The following is a 15,635-nucleotide window of genomic DNA, read 5'->3' as shown; positions in this document are numbered from 1 at the left end:
GGGACAGGGCCAGGAGCACGCGGGGGGCTGCGGCTAAGCTGGGTATGAGTAGAGGTCAACTGGGAATTGCCCCCGTTGCTCAGGTATGAGAAGTTACCGCTGGACTACCGGGCACCCTTCTTGCTGACACTGGAGCCACCAGGGCCACTGCCCTTGGTGTCGGGCCGCTCAGCCTCTTCTAGCCTAGCGTCGCTATCCCGCTACCTCTACCATCAGCGCTGGCTCTGGAGCATCCCATCAGGACTGGCCCCCGCACTGCCGCTCAGCGCCATCGCCCAGCTCCTCTCCATCCTCACTGAGTACGTCACCAAGCCTGCTGGGCAACTTGGGCAGAGTCTAGTGTAGACTCTGGGTTTGGAAGCTGGCAGAAAGCCTAAGCCAGATACCGCCCCCTCTCAGCCCCAGTTTCTGCTGCAGCCGCTGCTATGCAGAGGATCCAGCACAGAGCAGTGTGGGCTGCTGCCCTCCCCACCAGAACTCCCCCGACTCAGTTTATTTTGGCCTCTGGCCCTAACTGGGCCTGCCACCCCTGAGGGACCAGTCGTTTGGGCAGGGCCACCAGCAGACAAGTCTGCCTGGATGGCTGCTGGAAAGTGGGTATATAAGTGGCGTGGGAAGCAGGGGCTGTACACTGAGTGTCTCTCCCCATCTCATCCTGTCCCCACCCCCACTCTTGTGGGGCTTCAGAGTCCGGCTCTCGGAAGGGTTCCACTTTGCCTGCAGCGGGGAAGGAATCATCAACATGGTCCTGGAGCTTCCAATTCAGGTATGTGCTGTCCCTCACGACCCCTCCCACCAAGGTCCAGCATCATCCCAGGGATACTCACCTCTGAGCTGGGTTGGGACCGCTGGAAACGCTGCCTCACAGGGACCCTGTGGCCAGAGGACCCAAGGCCTGAGGCCAGTCCCAGGACAGTGTGGCGAGGGGACTAAAGTGCTGAGGGTCAGAGCTGGGCCAGGCCAGATCTCTGCCTGGGCTGGGGCAGGGCCAAGCTCTCCCATCCTGTCCCAGAACGAGCCCCCGGGGCAGGCTGCAGTCGAAGAGAGGCACACGTGCGTCATCCAGTACATCCTCTTCCCCCCGCACTCTACCTCCACCAAGGACAGGTGAGGCCCAGCCCCTCTCTGAGCCGCCTTGCTCCACATTCCCCCTTCTTCCTACTGTCCCCTGAAGTTCTGTCTCCCAGTGCTGAGAGTTGGGGCGGGGGATACTGTCTCCAGATGCTTCACTGGGCAGACGCAGGTCTGGAGAGACCACGTGTGAACTGTGGCTGTCCCGTGTGCCCTGGCCTTCCCGCCCTTCATGGACCAACTCCCCACCAGGTGGTGGTGGGTTGGACTCTCCTTTCTTCCAGTCTCAGAGCCCTTCCTCCTTTAGCTTCTCAACAGATGATGACAATGATGTGGAGGTGGAGGCCCTGGAGGGAGACTCGGAGCTCAACCTGGTCACCGAGGTGTGGGTGGAACCACAGTATGGACGAGTGGGACCTGGCCCTGAGAGCTGGAGGCACCTCCAGGACTTGGCATACTCTGAGATCCCTCGAGCTGTGAGTGGCCTCAGGAGTACCCTACCACTTACCAGGTTGGGTGCATCCCCTTGGGAGCAGCACAGCTTGGCGGCTTCCTGGTCCCCCTGAATCTCTGTGTTCTGAATGTCCGTGACTGTGAGGGCTTCCTTGAGAGCTGGAGGCTGCGGTTCTCTGGGCCAGGAGGGGCTGACCCCTGCCCTCTGCTATTCCTCCCCTAGCTCCACCCTCGGGATGCTGCCTGCATAGGCTCCATGCTGAGCTTTGAGTACTTGATACAGCTGTGCCAGAGCAAGGAGTGGAGTCCCCTGCCCCCAGAGCCGAGGGTCTCTGACGGTCAGTGGGGAGGGGGCCCCTGGGGAGGAGCAGGGGAGCGGGTGGGGAGAAGGCAGCCACAGTCAGGGACTGTGGGCCTCACTGCGCTCTTGTCTTCCTTCCCTCCCTCCCAGGATTGGACCAGGGAGGAGACGCCTGTGTCCACGAGATCCCTTTCCATTTTGACCTAATGGGACTGTTGCCGCAGTGCCAGCAGATCCAGATGTTCTTCCTTCTGCTTTCCAGAGGTGGGTGAACCTTGTACCTAGAGGGCCAGCCAGCCAGGGAGTGTTAGAACATAGAGGGCAGATGAGTCTGTGAATGAGCGGAAGGGTGAGGGCGCAGGAGGGGGCTTGGAGGCTGCAGGAGGGGCCGGGCTGGTTGGGGCTGAGCCGGGGGCGCCGGGCAGCAGGAGGCCCTTGGTGCTGAGCAGAGTGTGTGTCGGGCAGAGCCAGAGGGCGTCCCTCTCGCCGAGGGGCCCTGTCCCGCCAACGACATGGTGCTGTGCCTGCTGCACAGCTGCCTGGGGCAGGAGCTGAGTGACCGGGAGCTCCTGCTGCCCGCCGCCGACCAGGCCGCCTTCCTGCGCGAGGTGCTGCGGAGGAGCTGCCACAGTCCACGTGAGCCCCCGCCTCGTTCCCGGCACCGGACTTTGGCCCAGCCGCTTTCCCCCACCCCACAGGGTGCCTTCTGTCTGGGTCTTGGCCTCCCCTTCCCTTCACCTCAGAGCCCTGCCTCTCTTGCTGGCCCTGCTCTCTCCCACCTCCCTCTACCCCCGTTGTAGGTCCAGAGGGGCCACCACTGGGGGACTGTGGGATCCTGAAGGATCAAGCAGGCGGCAGCGCCCAGGCCAGCGGAGACTCAGTTCTTCCCACCCGGGTCAGCACTGGTGCATCCCCTTGAGCCCTTTGTCATAGTGACCTCCTGCCGTCCCCACATATTCACACCCCAGCTTTCCATCACTGGGGATACTAAGTGCCCCCCTCCACTGACAGGATGCCATCATTCCCCTTGGTCCCCGATCTTGCAAGCTATCCCTGAGGATGGACTCTCAGGCGGAGGAAGAGAGCGGGCATTGGATGGTCCCTTATAGATGGCTCTAAGTTTGTTTCTCTCTTACAGAGTCTAGGCCCTTCTGAAACTCTCGGGCCTGTCAACTCTGCCCAGCCCCCCCAGTGGCGCTGCTATGCAAGGCTTGTGACCCCCCAGCATGTGTTTCTGACTTTCCTCCCTGCGACCTTCTCAGGTACCAACCGCTGACCTCTCTCACTAACCCCCTCAGATACAAGCCCTGGAGCTCCCTCACCAGCCCAGCAGGCGGCTCTGAGTTATGTCTTGCTTTTCCTTTTCAGATGTCCAGCATCTGGCTGCCTGTGGCCTGGAGGGACCCTCTCAAGAGGAGACAAAGTCTAAGTTCGAGGACTGGAGCGGGGCTCCCAGCCTGAAAGATCTGGGAGGAACTGGGGTCAGGGCAACAAAGTCCCAGGTCCCCATCCTCAGTGTCACCCCAGCCAGCGGTAAGGCTGCTGACCCTTAAGTCAGTTAAGCTGCTGCGGGAATGGGAACAGATAAGAGGTCTCAAAGCCATGTGCCACCTCTTGCCCACAGACAGTGCCCAGAATCCAGGAGAGCTGAGCCCACCCTTCCATCGGGACTTACCAGCTTACACTGGGCGCCAGGCTTCACAGACAGAGGGTGCAGATGGGCCCCGGACCCGGTGTCCTGTCTACATCTATAGCTGTTCCCTGGAAGCGCTGAGGGAGCAGATGGTGGGTGTGCAGCCCCCTCAGGCGCCCCGAGACCTCGTCTTCCGGTGAGTGCCCTCAGTGTTGACCTAGGTCCTCTCCCAACCCCCAGCCAACCGTGGCCCCCATCTGTGGCTCAGAGACATACTCAGGGGTACGGACAGACAGGTTGATGGTCAGTGGCAGGAGCTCAGCTTCTGAGCCATGTCCTGCCCGTTTCGTGCTGGACTTCCTCAGCACATCAGTTGAGCTTGCTGGGCCGTGAATATGTTTGGTAGGGACCTAAGGATGATCCACTGGAAGGTTGGGGATGGTGAGTCTGAGGTGTCACCAGGGGAGCTGGCCAAGCCCTCTCTTTCCTCCTGTTTCTAGGACTCAGCTCCTCGACCAGCCTGCCCTCTCCTCAGCCTGGATGGAGCCCAGGCACAAGGAGGCAGCTACCCACTGTGCCTTGCTGCAGGAGCATGCACAGCGATGCTACGTCCGTGGTGAGTGTGACGCCGTGGCAGGGAGGAGCCCACTTTGCAGGATTACGGGCGTGGGGACTGGAGAGGCCCTTGCAGAGCTTGACCCTCGTGGCCCCTTCCACTTCCACCAGGGCTGTTCCGGAGCTTGCAGCAAGCACAGAGCGTGACCTCGCAGGACATGCTGATAGCAGTGGACGCCTGTGAGGAGCTACTACAGGAAGTAGACATCACCCCTTTTCTGCTCGCACTGTGTGGCCACACTCGGGGTTTGCCTCATGCACCCCTAAGCCCTGGTCCTCTCAGCCCTGGGCCCTTCAGCAGCAGTGTGGAGGAGGGCCCCGAGCCTCGGGAACGAGCTGTCTTGGCTTCTGAGTCCAGGTTGGGATGGTCCTTGAATGACGTATAAGGGGGCACACAGACAAAGCCCCTATAAGCAGGGGCCTTCTGACCTGGGGGAGTGGCTGTGCACGGTAGTCCCCAGCCGTGCTTTGTCCTGGCTTCCCACCACTCCTGCCCAGGCTTCTTTCTCCCATTTGGCACCCACGGTGGTCTTCCTCTCCTACTCTCCTTGTTCTCCTGGCTCTCCTGTTCTGGTGTGGAGTGTTGAGCTAGATTAGGGGTGGGGAGTTGTCAGTGGCCATCAGTGAAAGTAGAAGTTTGTTCTGAGGACATTCACGTAATAGTAACAATCCCCCAAACCGTGAGTTTCATAGAGGCAAAAACTGTTGAAGGGAGGGAGAGAGGCATGCAGACAGACGGCTATGTGTCTGGTGTCTGCAGTGGGTCAGCACTGGGGAAACAGAAGGAGCGGAAGGACGAGTCCACTGATGATGCCCAGATCGGAAGTACAGCCCAGTTCTCTCTGCGGAGGTCTAGATCCCACACCTTTCATGCCTTCTAAATGAGTGCACTTTCTTCCCACCAACCCTTGCTTCTCCGCCTGTGTCCCTCCTCCATGGTGAAAGATCTCTCCCTCCACACACTGGTCCAAGTCAGAAAACTGGGAGTCAGCCTTACTCATTCCTCTGTTTCACAGAAATGTCCAGCCACTAAGAAATGTGGAGGTTAGAGCCAAGACGGGTGGGTTGGCTCTCCTGGCCTCTTCCCGCCCATGTCGTGTGCTAATAAGCACCCTTCCTAGAGGCAAAGACAGACAGGTGTGTGCTGCTCCCACTCGGGAAGCAGGCTCATTTAGGCCTTGATGGTTCCTAACACTTCACTGTCCCCACCCCACCCTGACCACTCAGCATAGAGACCGAGGACCTAAGCGAGCCTGAGTTTCAGAGCACCCGTGTCCCTGGCCATCCAGACCCTGGCCTGGAGATATCTCTGACAGACGTCTGCCAGCTCAGAGGAGAGGCACACGATGCCCTTCATAGCCTCATCCAGGTGAGGGTAGAGAGGGCAGAGTCCTGCCTGCACAGGGGGGCAGTGGTCCCTCCTGGGTTGGGGGTGTATAGGTGTCTATTCTAGGGTGGGAGCAGTGTCCTGCCGAGCAGTGACTGACATCGTAGCCTCCTTCTAACCCCCAAACAGGAGAAGTTCCTGGAGATCAGCAGTCTGTACTTCCGCACAGTGCCCTCCAATCCCCACTACTTCTTCTATTGCCCTCCATCCAGCAGGCGTGAGGTGAGTGGCTTTCTCCCTTACCTCCCTCCTACCCCCAACCTGTAGCCCCAGAGGCCCCGCTTGACCCACCCGGATCCTCTTAACTCTCGGTTCCCTGAGGCCCTGCCTTGGATCATACTGTCTCTTTCTTTTGCCCAGGATGAGGGCCCCCGGGACACAGGAGACAGAAAAGTCAGTGACTTGGAGTTTTCAGAGGCTGAGCTCATGGGAGAAGAAGGTATATAGGCAAGCGGGTAGAGGTGGGAAAGGCTGCTTCAAGCCAGGATTCAGGGGCCTTTGCTGCCAACCTATCCTGTTGACCACACGACGTGTATCTCTAGGAGACACATCTGCCTGCTGTGTGGTCACCGAGAGTGACCCAGAGCTGGAGGTGGAATACCTCGAGAGCCGTGAACCAGACCTGGGGCCTGCTGGGCTGGACTCCGCCTCGTTGTCAGACGCAGATACCGTGAACCCCGATGAAGACTCCTTCAGCATCCTGGGGGGCGACTCACCCACGGGGCCCGAGAGCCTGGCACATGACCTGCCACCACTCTTCCTGCACCTCACATGCTCTGTGCGGCTACGCGGCCAGCACAGCTCAGTACCCGTGTGCAGCCTGCCCACCTGCCTGGGTGAGTTTGGGGTGCCTAGGGGAGGGCCACTGGTCCAATACAGCCTGTCTGCCTGCCTGGGGGTCGGGGAGAGCCTACGGGTGTAACTCTTTAGCCCTGGAGACTTGGAATCTGTGTTCATCCCAGGGCTGCAGTAACCCCTAACTTCCCTCCTCTCCCAGGCCAGGTGCTTTCTAGTCTGGAAGGCCCCCCCATTGGAGGCCGAGTTCCTCTGCGGGACCTCAGTGTCACTCTGGACGTCTTTGTGCTGACCTTGCCCCTGGAAGTGGAGCTCCCCCCGACCTCAGACCCTCAGCACCACCGGTGGGGCAGCAAGTTTGGTGGGGGAATCTGGGGTCTTGTTGGAGTAGGGGGACCATTAAGAAATCTGTGGGCACCTGGGGACTAAGGGTACCTTAAGGTTTCCAAGAAAGGAATGCTGAGGAGGCCCTAGGAGGATAATAGCTGCTGACCTTTGACCTTTGCTCCTACCCGGTTTCAGGTCAACATCTGAGAGCAGTACGTCCTTCCCACGATCCCCAGGGCAACCATCCGATGATGGCCTGGGGCCCCCACTGCCACCTCCAGGAGAAGACAGGTACTTCCTTATGCTCCCTCTCTGAGTTCCTTGTTCCCTGTTGGTTTTGTTTTCTGGAAACCAATATCTAAACCTTTCTTCCAATTAGGCACCCAGGACTATCTAATTTGGCCACACCCCACAGACTGGCTATTGAGACCACCATGAGTGAGGTGAGGGCCTTCCCTCCCCCAACCTAAGTGACAGCCCCTCAACACTGTAACTGACCCCCTTTCCATCAGATGGTGAGGTAAGGCACCCTGTTTATGCTGGGGTCCAAGTGAGGCCTCTCTCAGTCTGTGAGGTGGAGTATCTTCCAGTATCTTCTAATCTAAGAGTGCAGTGATGTCCCAATCAGCATGGGAGGTGCCCTTCACCACTTCCTGGATTGCTTTCCACCTGTAGATCCGCTGGTTGCTGGAGGATGAGATGGTGGGGGCACTCCGAAGAGGCGGCCTCCCCCAGAGCCCTGCCCTGCACCGTGCAGCTGCCCACATCCATAGCTCTCTTGGACGCTCCACCTGCCTTCGCCAAACTCTGCCACTGAGCTTTGTGTTCGGGCCAGAGCGTTCCCTCACACAATTCCAGGAGGTATGCTGCCCTCAGAATGCTCCCTGGTCACCTGGGGGCCCGTCCGTCCCTGGACTCCACATACAGAACCGGAAGGCTCTCTCTTGGTTTGAGTTCACCTCCTCACCCTATTGTCTGACCTTTACCCCATGCCTGGCAGCCCAGCTCAGTGGGAAGAGACCCAGCTCAACCTTGCCACTGGGCCTGTTGAACCTTAGGCAAGTCACTGAGCCTTTTCGTAACTCAGCAGTAGGGATGCTAGTGTCTGCTTCACCCGGTAGTTGTGAGGGTCTGATGAGGAAGTGTGGGGTGCCATGAACAGGGAGGGCTGCTCCTGCCTAATCTCTGCCCTTGGCTCCTGCTCCCCAGGAGTTCCGCCGCCTCCACCTCCCTGGGCATGTTCTTCTTGAGGACGCTGACAGTGGCTTCTTCTTTGTGGCAGTTGGCCAAGAGCCAGGTGGGTCCCGTGGGGAGCCCCCTTCGGCGGCCTGGGCTTGGCACAGTCAGGAGGACAGGGCGGAAGGTGTTGAAGGGGAGGTGAGTCTTTCCTGGGCTGACCTGGGAACGGAGGGGGTGGTGGTGGAAGTGTGGGGCCTGTACTCCATCCTGACTTCCTGCCTCTCAGGCCCTGACAGCCAGCCCCCAAGCCCCTGGCTCCCCAGAGGATTCTGAGGGCCCCTTGCTCATCAGTCTGCCCAGCCTGCCCCAGCGAGGTAAGAGAGGACTTGCACCTCCCTGGCCCTGCTTGCATGTTCAGAGGGCATCCTCGGCAGGATTGAGAGAGGCTCCAGGCATTTCCCTTCTCTTCCCAGGGAGCCAGACTGGGCCCAGCCGGGGACTCAGCCTCATGTCCAGTCAGGGCAGTGTGGACTCAGACCACCTAGGTAAGCTGGGGCGGGGCATGGAAGACTAAGCTGATGGGAAGTGGACTCAGGGCTGCACAGTGAAAGGTCTGGGCAGGGCCATCAGAAGGGACTAACCTGGAGGGGCCCACCGAGCTGATACACTTGGGGCTCAGATGAGCCTAAGGATGGGGTTGAACTTCAGCACGTTTGACACAGGTTACGACGGTGGCAGCAGTGGCTCAGACAGTGAGGGTCCCAGTGAGACCCCAGGTGAGAAGGCCCCCTTCACACTGCGGACCGCGCCCGGCCCGGCACCTCCACAGCCTTCGCTCGCAGGCCTTCCTGGGCCCTGCCTGCCTGACTTCTGGCTCATCGTCCGGGTGCTGCAGGACCGTGTGGAAGTGTATGCACATGCGCGGTAAGGAGCAGCGGGGCCCTACACCCTGACTCTGATGTTAGCTTCTTCTCCCTGGTCCCACATCACCCCTCTTCAGTGTCGTTAGAAGGCTAGACTTGGGACTGAGGGTTTGGGTAGGGGTCTGACTTGTGTTCTAAGGTTGGGGGCTCCTGACCACTTCCCACAGATTGTAGCAAAGCACATCACTCTGCTTTCCTAATGGAGTTGAAAAGCTGTTGAGGATTTTGGTTCCTAGCCAAGCATTAAGCGCATCTGTAGTTCACAGCAGCTTCAGGAGCTGAAGATATATAAAAATAAGGAATAATAGATAATATTTAACAAGTACTTGCTATGCGGCAGGCACCGTTCTAAGTATTTTACACGGATCAACTCATTTAATCTGTAACAGCCCTATGAGGTATTACTATCCTCGTGGTCTGAATGAAGAAACTCCAGCACAGATAAGTTAAACACTTGCCCAAGGTCTCAGTAAGTGGCAGCGCCAGGATCCATACCTAGGTATCTGGTTCAGTACTGCTCTAGTCACAGTGTTGAGAGGGGTGGGCTGTTGAGAGAAGGGAGGACCCACCATTCTGAGGAAGAAGATCTGAGGGTAGAGAAGGTGAGCTGCATGATGGAAGCCTCAGTATGGCAGCTGGTGAGGCAAGCATGGAACCCAGGCTTCCAGAATTGCTATTGAGAATTCCATCTTTCCCAGTTCCCATCTTGTTTACTTCCCCTTGTCCAGTCCGCCTTCCTTTTCATGGTTCCTCTTGGCGCCAACTCCCATGACACCCTCCCCACTGCAATTCTGTGTCCGATCCATCCTTCCCAGGAGCCTGATTCGGGAGGATGGGGGGCCAGGCACTGAGTGTCGCCACCTGCAGCAGCTCCTGGTGAGGCGAGTTGGGGAGATCTGCAGGGAGGTCAACCAGGTAAGAGGCAGCCGGGGGCAGGGCTTCCCAGGCATGGGACACAGCCCAGATGAGGAAGGGGTTTCCAGGAACCTGACCTTCAGAGGCTGTTGACCCATCTTGGATGTTTTCTTTGACCCTTAGTTACTGGGATGCTATTACTCCCTAGGCTCCCTACAAACTGGGGAGCTCTCCCTAACCCACCCCCAGAGTGGGTTACTCTCTCGTCCCCTCCCAGTGACTGTGAGATGCTCCCTCTCATTGCACTGTGCTACCATTTGGGACATGATAGTGAACAAGACAGAGGGAAACCCTGACTCTGGAGCTTATGTCAAGTGGAAGAGATAGACATGGAACAACTAAAACACACAAACTATTTCCACTACAATTGTGAAGGCTTCTACAGAGGAAAAGCAGAGACTGGTGTGAGAGTGTATAACAGGGATCTGACCATCTGCAGTGTCAGGGAAAGCTGGGAAGAAGAGATTTTTTTAAGCTGAGACCTGAAAGATGGTGAACAGATTCTGGCAAAGAGGAGGGACAGATGTTCCTATCTGGGCTTCAGTGCTCAGAGCCCGGAGCCCAGTGACTGTCAGACATCATCTCTGAGCTCCCAGTGTTTACAGATGCTCTTTTTGACTTCTAACCCCCAGTGATAGTGGGCGTTCTCTCCAGCCTTTGATCACCCCTCACCACCCCCACCATTGTATGGGGGAAGATTTCAGTTCCCTGAGACCTTGCTCCTTCTTCTCCCAGCGGCTGCTTCTTCAGGACCTTCATGACAGTCACGTGTGTAACTCTCTTCTGGTGGCTGAGAGTGAAGAAGATCTATGGCGCAGCGAGACCCCCTTCCACTCCCGTCAGCGGGTACCACTGCCCAGTGATGGTGAGTCCTGCCCAGTGATGGTGGGTCCCACCCAGGAGCCTCCCTCCCCAGGGGATGCTGCTGCCCCTGCCTTTATCGAAGACTCTGTTGAGAAGCTGCGGGTAGAGTCACCATTAATTGGCCATCGGTGCCAGGTAATACAGGGAGGGCAAGGAGGAGAGGACAGAAAAGGATCACCAGGTTTGGCTGTTGTGAGTTCCTCAGTGACTTTAGTGAAAATGCTTTCAGTGGAGAGACGGGAGTAGAAACCAGAGGAAATGGAAACATGAAAGGATGTTAGGTAAGAGGAGCTGGGACTAATTAGTCTTGCAAGTAGCCTGGCAGTGAAGGAAGAGACAAAGTAGATACGGCAGAAACTAAAGGAAGGTGGGAGGCAAGGCAGGAATTTAAAATAAGGTAGAGACTTGAGCACCCTTATGTTCCATGGGAAAGAGCCAGCAGAGGGGGAGAAATACAGCAGAGAAGGTACACGGAAGAGGCCCCCGCTGTGACTTGTCTTCCTAAATGCACGCCTCTGCCTGGCCCTACCTTGTTTTCCAAAATGACCGTCTTTCCCCTGCAGGGTAATAGACAGGGCCGAAGAAGGGGGCAGGGGCATCGTGGACAAGCAGGCCAGCTCACAGGGGAGAAAAACAGGGGTGGAGCCTGAGGGCCGGTAGAAGGATTTGCCTTCTGATTGGCTGTCCCTCCAGACAGGCAGGCAGGCACAGAACCCTTCGGGGTTTCTGAGATTTCTGGTCATGGTTAGGAAACGTGATAATCTACTCGAGATGGTAATTGAAGTCTCCGCAATTCTGCTTCCTTCTCTTACTCCTCATGACCTCTCACCCCAACTCACAGAGGAAAGCCAGATCATGCCATTCCTTTGCCATTGTCTCTCTGTTATAAAAGTCAGATCACTCCTTATCTTTAACATTCTCAGCAAGTCTGTGGACGAACGTTCCTAACAGCTCCGGGAGAGTACATCTCTCAGCTCATCCTGGGATGTATTCCATATCAAAGCAGAATCCCCATAATTGATGGACTTCCCAGGGTTTTGAAGCATCTTCTGCAAATCGAGTATGAGCTACAACAGCCAAGCACTTTTACTTCACAATGGCTCCCAGCAGCCCAGGATGTAAGATCAGTCAGAATCCAGACCCAGCCCTTCCTCATTTTAGTCTCTCCATATGGTTTTGCTGAAACCCTTAGCAACCAGCATTCCATTCCAGACTCTGCAGCCTCCCAGGTGTCCTGTACGCTGCTCACATCTGACAGCAGCTTCTCTGGGAAACCAAATTGCCACCTTGACCTACCGGAAGGTTCCTCATCGACCTGGAAACCTAAAAAGGGTGGATTGAGGCCATGGGCTGTGGCCATGGGCTCTTGCGTAGAGCCACACTGCCCTTTGGGTTCTCTGGGATAGCTGTCCTCCAAAGCACAGGACGTAGTTTCCCCCCACTTTGCTGCACATGTATGTAAGCAGTCACACCCTTTTTGTTTTAATGGGGTTATTGTTGCAACTCCCAATGAGTACACAAGTGGGGTGTATGTTGTGTACCCCGTATATGTATATGTATATGTGTGTGTATATGTATATGTATATGTTTTGACAGGCTCAGAGTGTCTTGGCATTATCTTCAAGATTTTCTCATGCTTTGCCTTGCCTGACACCTTTTCTTAGCTCCTTCTCCATATCTCCCTGACATAGTTCTGAAAACCTTTGTGCTGTGACTTATCTGCCTAAAAGCATGGTCCTATCTTATTACCCAAAATGACCATCTATCTCCCCTGCAGAGTAATAGGCCCGAGGAGTAGGGGGAGTGAGGACAGGTAGGCCGGTTCACAGGTGAGAAGTCTCTGAGGGCCGAGGGCTGTGTCCCGTTTCTGATCCACTGCCTCCCTTCCCCCAGATTACGCTGCTGATGAGAGCTGTGGACCCCGAGGGTACCTAGCAGCCACCATGCAGTTTGTCCCTGGCCATTTCTCCTGTGACGTTGTGTGGGGAACCGTGATTCGAGTCCACTCACGCCTCAAAATGGGGCCCAGCATGGGGGTCTCTCGGGGTATGTGATTGACATGAGAGGGCAGGTAGAGTTCAGGGGGGTCGAGGTGGGGGGGCAATCTGGAGAAGGGAGTTTCCTGAACCCATGTTCCTCCCACAGCCATCCAGGCCCTGCGCTCTGTGCTCAATGCCTTCTCCGTGGTGAACCGGAAGAATATGTTTGTTTATCAGGAGCGAGCAACGAAGGCTGTGTACTATCTGCGGTATGTGGGCCCTGAGAAGATGGGCTACAGCATGGGTTAAGGTTGGCGCAGGAGGGGGTATGTCCAAAGCCCTTGCCACTCTTCCCCAGGCTCCTGGAGACGTCCTGCAGTGAGCGGCCATGGGACGGCGATGCCCTGCCCCCGTCCCTAGCTCTGTCCCGAAGCCAGGAGCCCATCTACTCTGAGGAAGCCTCGGCATGTATCCCCCCACTCCCCGACGCCCCCGTGCTCCCTCATACTTTGCTCCCTGGAGCCGGGCCCTGACCAGAGTTTCCCTGCAGGGTCCTCGTTCTCCCCTGGACATGGCCTCCAGCCGAGGTTCAGATGCTGCTCGTCCTGTGGGCCAAGTGGACAGACATATCCAGCTGCTGGTGCATGGCGTAGGGCAGGCAGGTGAGGGCCATGCGGAGGGGTAGGGGAGCGACCAGATGAGGTTCCAAAGTCCTCTGGGACTTTTCTTCTTATGCCAGCTCATGCTGTGCTCTGGGCTTCTCTCGAGCAGGAGCTGGGTGGGAAAGGACAGGCTCCTGGGATGTTTAGGGGTAGGACCTGTCGCTGACTGAAATGCAGCTTAGGGAAGAGGAGCTGTAAAAGTTGACACCCAGGTGTCTGTCCTGGGTGACTGTGTGGGTGGATGGTGGTACCACTGGCCAGGTACTGGGGCAGGTTTGGGGTGAAGATGATGGGTTCGGTTTGGGATACATTGAGCCTGAGGCATCCAGTAGGCAACTGGCTCATTTAATTTATTTATGGCTCAAAGGTGTGCACTAGTCTTGGGCTAAGACTGCGACATATGAGGTAGTTGCTATTATTATCCCCATTGTATTGAGGGGGGCACTGAGGCTTTGAGAGGTTAGACTCACTTGTCCACGGTCACATGACGAGTAGCTTGGCAGAACCAGAGCCTGGTGCTGGCCACCTCTGGTGCATGGGAGCCTGTTTGAGTCTGGGGTTAAGGGCTGGGATGGGGGTAGCTGGATCCTCCTCCCGTGTCCCCACCTTGCCACCGTGGCTGTGTCCAGGTCCCGAGATCACAGATGAGCTGGTGCGGGTTCTGCGTCGGCGCCTGGATGAGGCCACCCTGGACGTCATCACGGTCATGCTCGTTCGGAACTGCAAGCTGACGCCGGCTGACGTGGAGGTCAGCTCCCTCCCAGGCTCCCTGCATGGCTCCACCGCAGCCGCCGCAGGGACGGTCTCCGCGGCAACCTCTTCCTTCATCTCTGACTCCCCTTCCTTCCCTCTCTCTGCAGTTCATCCAGCCCCCAGGAAGTCTGCCCTCGGAGGTGCTGCATCTGGCGCTGCCGCCCTCCTGCAGGCCCTGGCTTCCTGCCCTGGCCTGGTACCTGCGGCAGAATCTGCTCATCTTCCTGCACTCCCCCAAGTACACAGACAGCAACAGCCGGAACCACTTCCAGGTAAGACTGCACGCACCTCTCCCCACCCGCGTGCACCAGGCCCTCCACCCACCACACACCCTTGCTGTGTAACTGTTTGCTACAGATGCCCCCCACCAATGTACCTTTGCCCATGGACCTGTGTACACCCAGGCACCCCTTCCCCGGCCTTTATTATCTACCTGTGTCTTCCTGTGCTTCTACGTGTAGCTGTCCCCCACTTCTCCTTGTGGATACCCGTTCCCTGATGGCATTTGTCCATTTGCCTGGTCTTAGTGCTCGGTGGCCGTTCTCTCCCCAGCATCCACTCCCACCACAGGGTGGCCTTCCCGACTTGGACATCTACTTGTACAACAAGCCTGGAGGACAAGGCACTGGGGGCAAAGGTACAGTGCAGGGCCTGGGCCCGTGGCACCACCAGGCATGGGAAAGCCTGTTCCTGTCCTGCGGCTGAGGGCCTTTCCCAGCCTTGCAGCTGAGGGGGATTGGGTGGGGTGGGGCAGGGCCTGGAAGTCCCAGACCTGAGCTTTCCTGTGGATTTCTACCCAGGGGTCGCCTGCATCACTCTAGCTTTTGTGGATAAGGAGGGAGCCCCCATCTCACTGGCATCATGGCCCCCTTCTTCTCCGGGGCCCCCAGACCCACTGCAGGACGAGGAATTTGAGCAGCTGACTCAAGTCACTCGCTGCCCAGTCGTGCCGGATAATTCTTCAGGTAGGGAAGCTTGGTCAGAGGAGGGGGTGTTCATTTAATGCTGCAGAAACCAGGGACACACTCAAGTGGCCCCCATTCTCTCCTCCAGCTCTGAACGGGGCCCCACGGCTTCGACTGGATGTGTGGGAAAAGGGGAACATCAGTATCGTGCAGCTGGAGGAGAAGCTCCGAGCAGCAGCTCGCCAGTCCCTGGCTGATGCCATCATGGAGCTCCGGCTGCTGCCAGCTTCACTATGTGCAGAGGACACGTCCCCAGGTATGCAGGGTCTGGGGAACCTCACAGGTCTAGATGCAAACGTGAGAGTCTGGGGAGACGTTGCAGAGGCCCCATCTGAAATACACGTTCACGATTGTCCATCACCTTCCCTGCATCAGCAAGGTGATACGCCTTGGTAGAAATGTATGCATGCTGGTCACTCACTTAGGGAGGGGGAATATATGGTCAGGAACTCCCTTCACACAAACACACACAGCCATGGACCTTCAATTGCATATACTGCCATTCAGGAACAGGTAGAGTAAGTGGCGCATCACTCTCTTACCAGTCTTGGGGCTAGAGTGTCTGAAATGGGGATTGATGGTCAGTGACAGGCGTCTGTAATGTCTGCTGCCCACAGGAAGTCTCAAGAGCGGGTCATTGGAAACCAAGAGCCCTGCAGGCCGAGCTAGCATCTTTCCCCCTGGCCCTGGCCCTGGCCCTGGCCCTGGCCCTGGCCCTGGCCCTTGCCCTCGCCCTGGCGAGCCTGTGACACCCCCAAGCAAAGCTGGCCGACGTAGCTTCTGGGATATGCTGGTAATGGGAAAAAGGGAGGT

At 57.3% G+C, this 15,635-nt stretch overlaps 1 protein-coding gene across 4 annotated transcripts in view; it reads left to right on the top strand.

Annotated features, from left to right (window-relative positions):
• Positions 1–15,635, top strand: part of SZT2 (SZT2 subunit of KICSTOR complex) — a 51,078-nt gene that overhangs the window by 23,534 nt on the left and 11,909 nt on the right. For all 4 annotated transcript variants that reach the window (XM_061184342.1, XM_061184341.1, XM_061184343.1 and 1 more), the window contains exons 16-52: positions 84–299; positions 688–766; positions 1,013–1,107; positions 1,379–1,547; positions 1,748–1,862; positions 1,976–2,089; positions 2,291–2,461; positions 2,626–2,720; positions 2,964–3,087; positions 3,194–3,358; positions 3,450–3,654; positions 3,959–4,074; positions 4,185–4,431; positions 5,301–5,442; positions 5,590–5,682; positions 5,821–5,899; positions 6,003–6,296; positions 6,458–6,599; positions 6,778–6,873; positions 6,962–7,025; positions 7,258–7,443; positions 7,792–7,959; positions 8,048–8,135; positions 8,235–8,306; positions 8,484–8,685; positions 9,500–9,599; positions 10,335–10,464; positions 12,357–12,509; positions 12,609–12,711; positions 12,801–12,906; positions 12,993–13,104; positions 13,734–13,852; positions 13,965–14,129; positions 14,410–14,494; positions 14,658–14,822; positions 14,911–15,078; positions 15,440–15,615. In XM_061184342.1, the coding sequence (XP_061040325.1) occupies positions 84–299; positions 688–766; positions 1,013–1,107; positions 1,379–1,547; positions 1,748–1,862; positions 1,976–2,089; positions 2,291–2,461; positions 2,626–2,720; positions 2,964–3,087; positions 3,194–3,358; positions 3,450–3,654; positions 3,959–4,074; positions 4,185–4,431; positions 5,301–5,442; positions 5,590–5,682; positions 5,821–5,899; positions 6,003–6,296; positions 6,458–6,599; positions 6,778–6,873; positions 6,962–7,025; positions 7,258–7,443; positions 7,792–7,959; positions 8,048–8,135; positions 8,235–8,306; positions 8,484–8,685; positions 9,500–9,599; positions 10,335–10,464; positions 12,357–12,509; positions 12,609–12,711; positions 12,801–12,906; positions 12,993–13,104; positions 13,734–13,852; positions 13,965–14,129; positions 14,410–14,494; positions 14,658–14,822; positions 14,911–15,078; positions 15,440–15,615 (5,119 nt within the window). The remainder of the gene's footprint in view (positions 1–83; positions 300–687; positions 767–1,012; positions 1,108–1,378; positions 1,548–1,747; positions 1,863–1,975; positions 2,090–2,290; positions 2,462–2,625; positions 2,721–2,963; positions 3,088–3,193; positions 3,359–3,449; positions 3,655–3,958; positions 4,075–4,184; positions 4,432–5,300; positions 5,443–5,589; positions 5,683–5,820; positions 5,900–6,002; positions 6,297–6,457; positions 6,600–6,777; positions 6,874–6,961; positions 7,026–7,257; positions 7,444–7,791; positions 7,960–8,047; positions 8,136–8,234; positions 8,307–8,483; positions 8,686–9,499; positions 9,600–10,334; positions 10,465–12,356; positions 12,510–12,608; positions 12,712–12,800; positions 12,907–12,992; positions 13,105–13,733; positions 13,853–13,964; positions 14,130–14,409; positions 14,495–14,657; positions 14,823–14,910; positions 15,079–15,439; positions 15,616–15,635) is intronic.

Source organism: Eubalaena glacialis, chromosome 3 (genome assembly GCF_028564815.1).
Source record: "Eubalaena glacialis isolate mEubGla1 chromosome 3, mEubGla1.1.hap2.+ XY, whole genome shotgun sequence".
NCBI lineage: Eukaryota > Metazoa > Chordata > Mammalia > Artiodactyla > Balaenidae > Eubalaena > Eubalaena glacialis.
The sequence above is the reverse complement of the archived record's forward strand: the minus strand, read 5'-3'. Positions and strand labels throughout refer to the sequence as shown.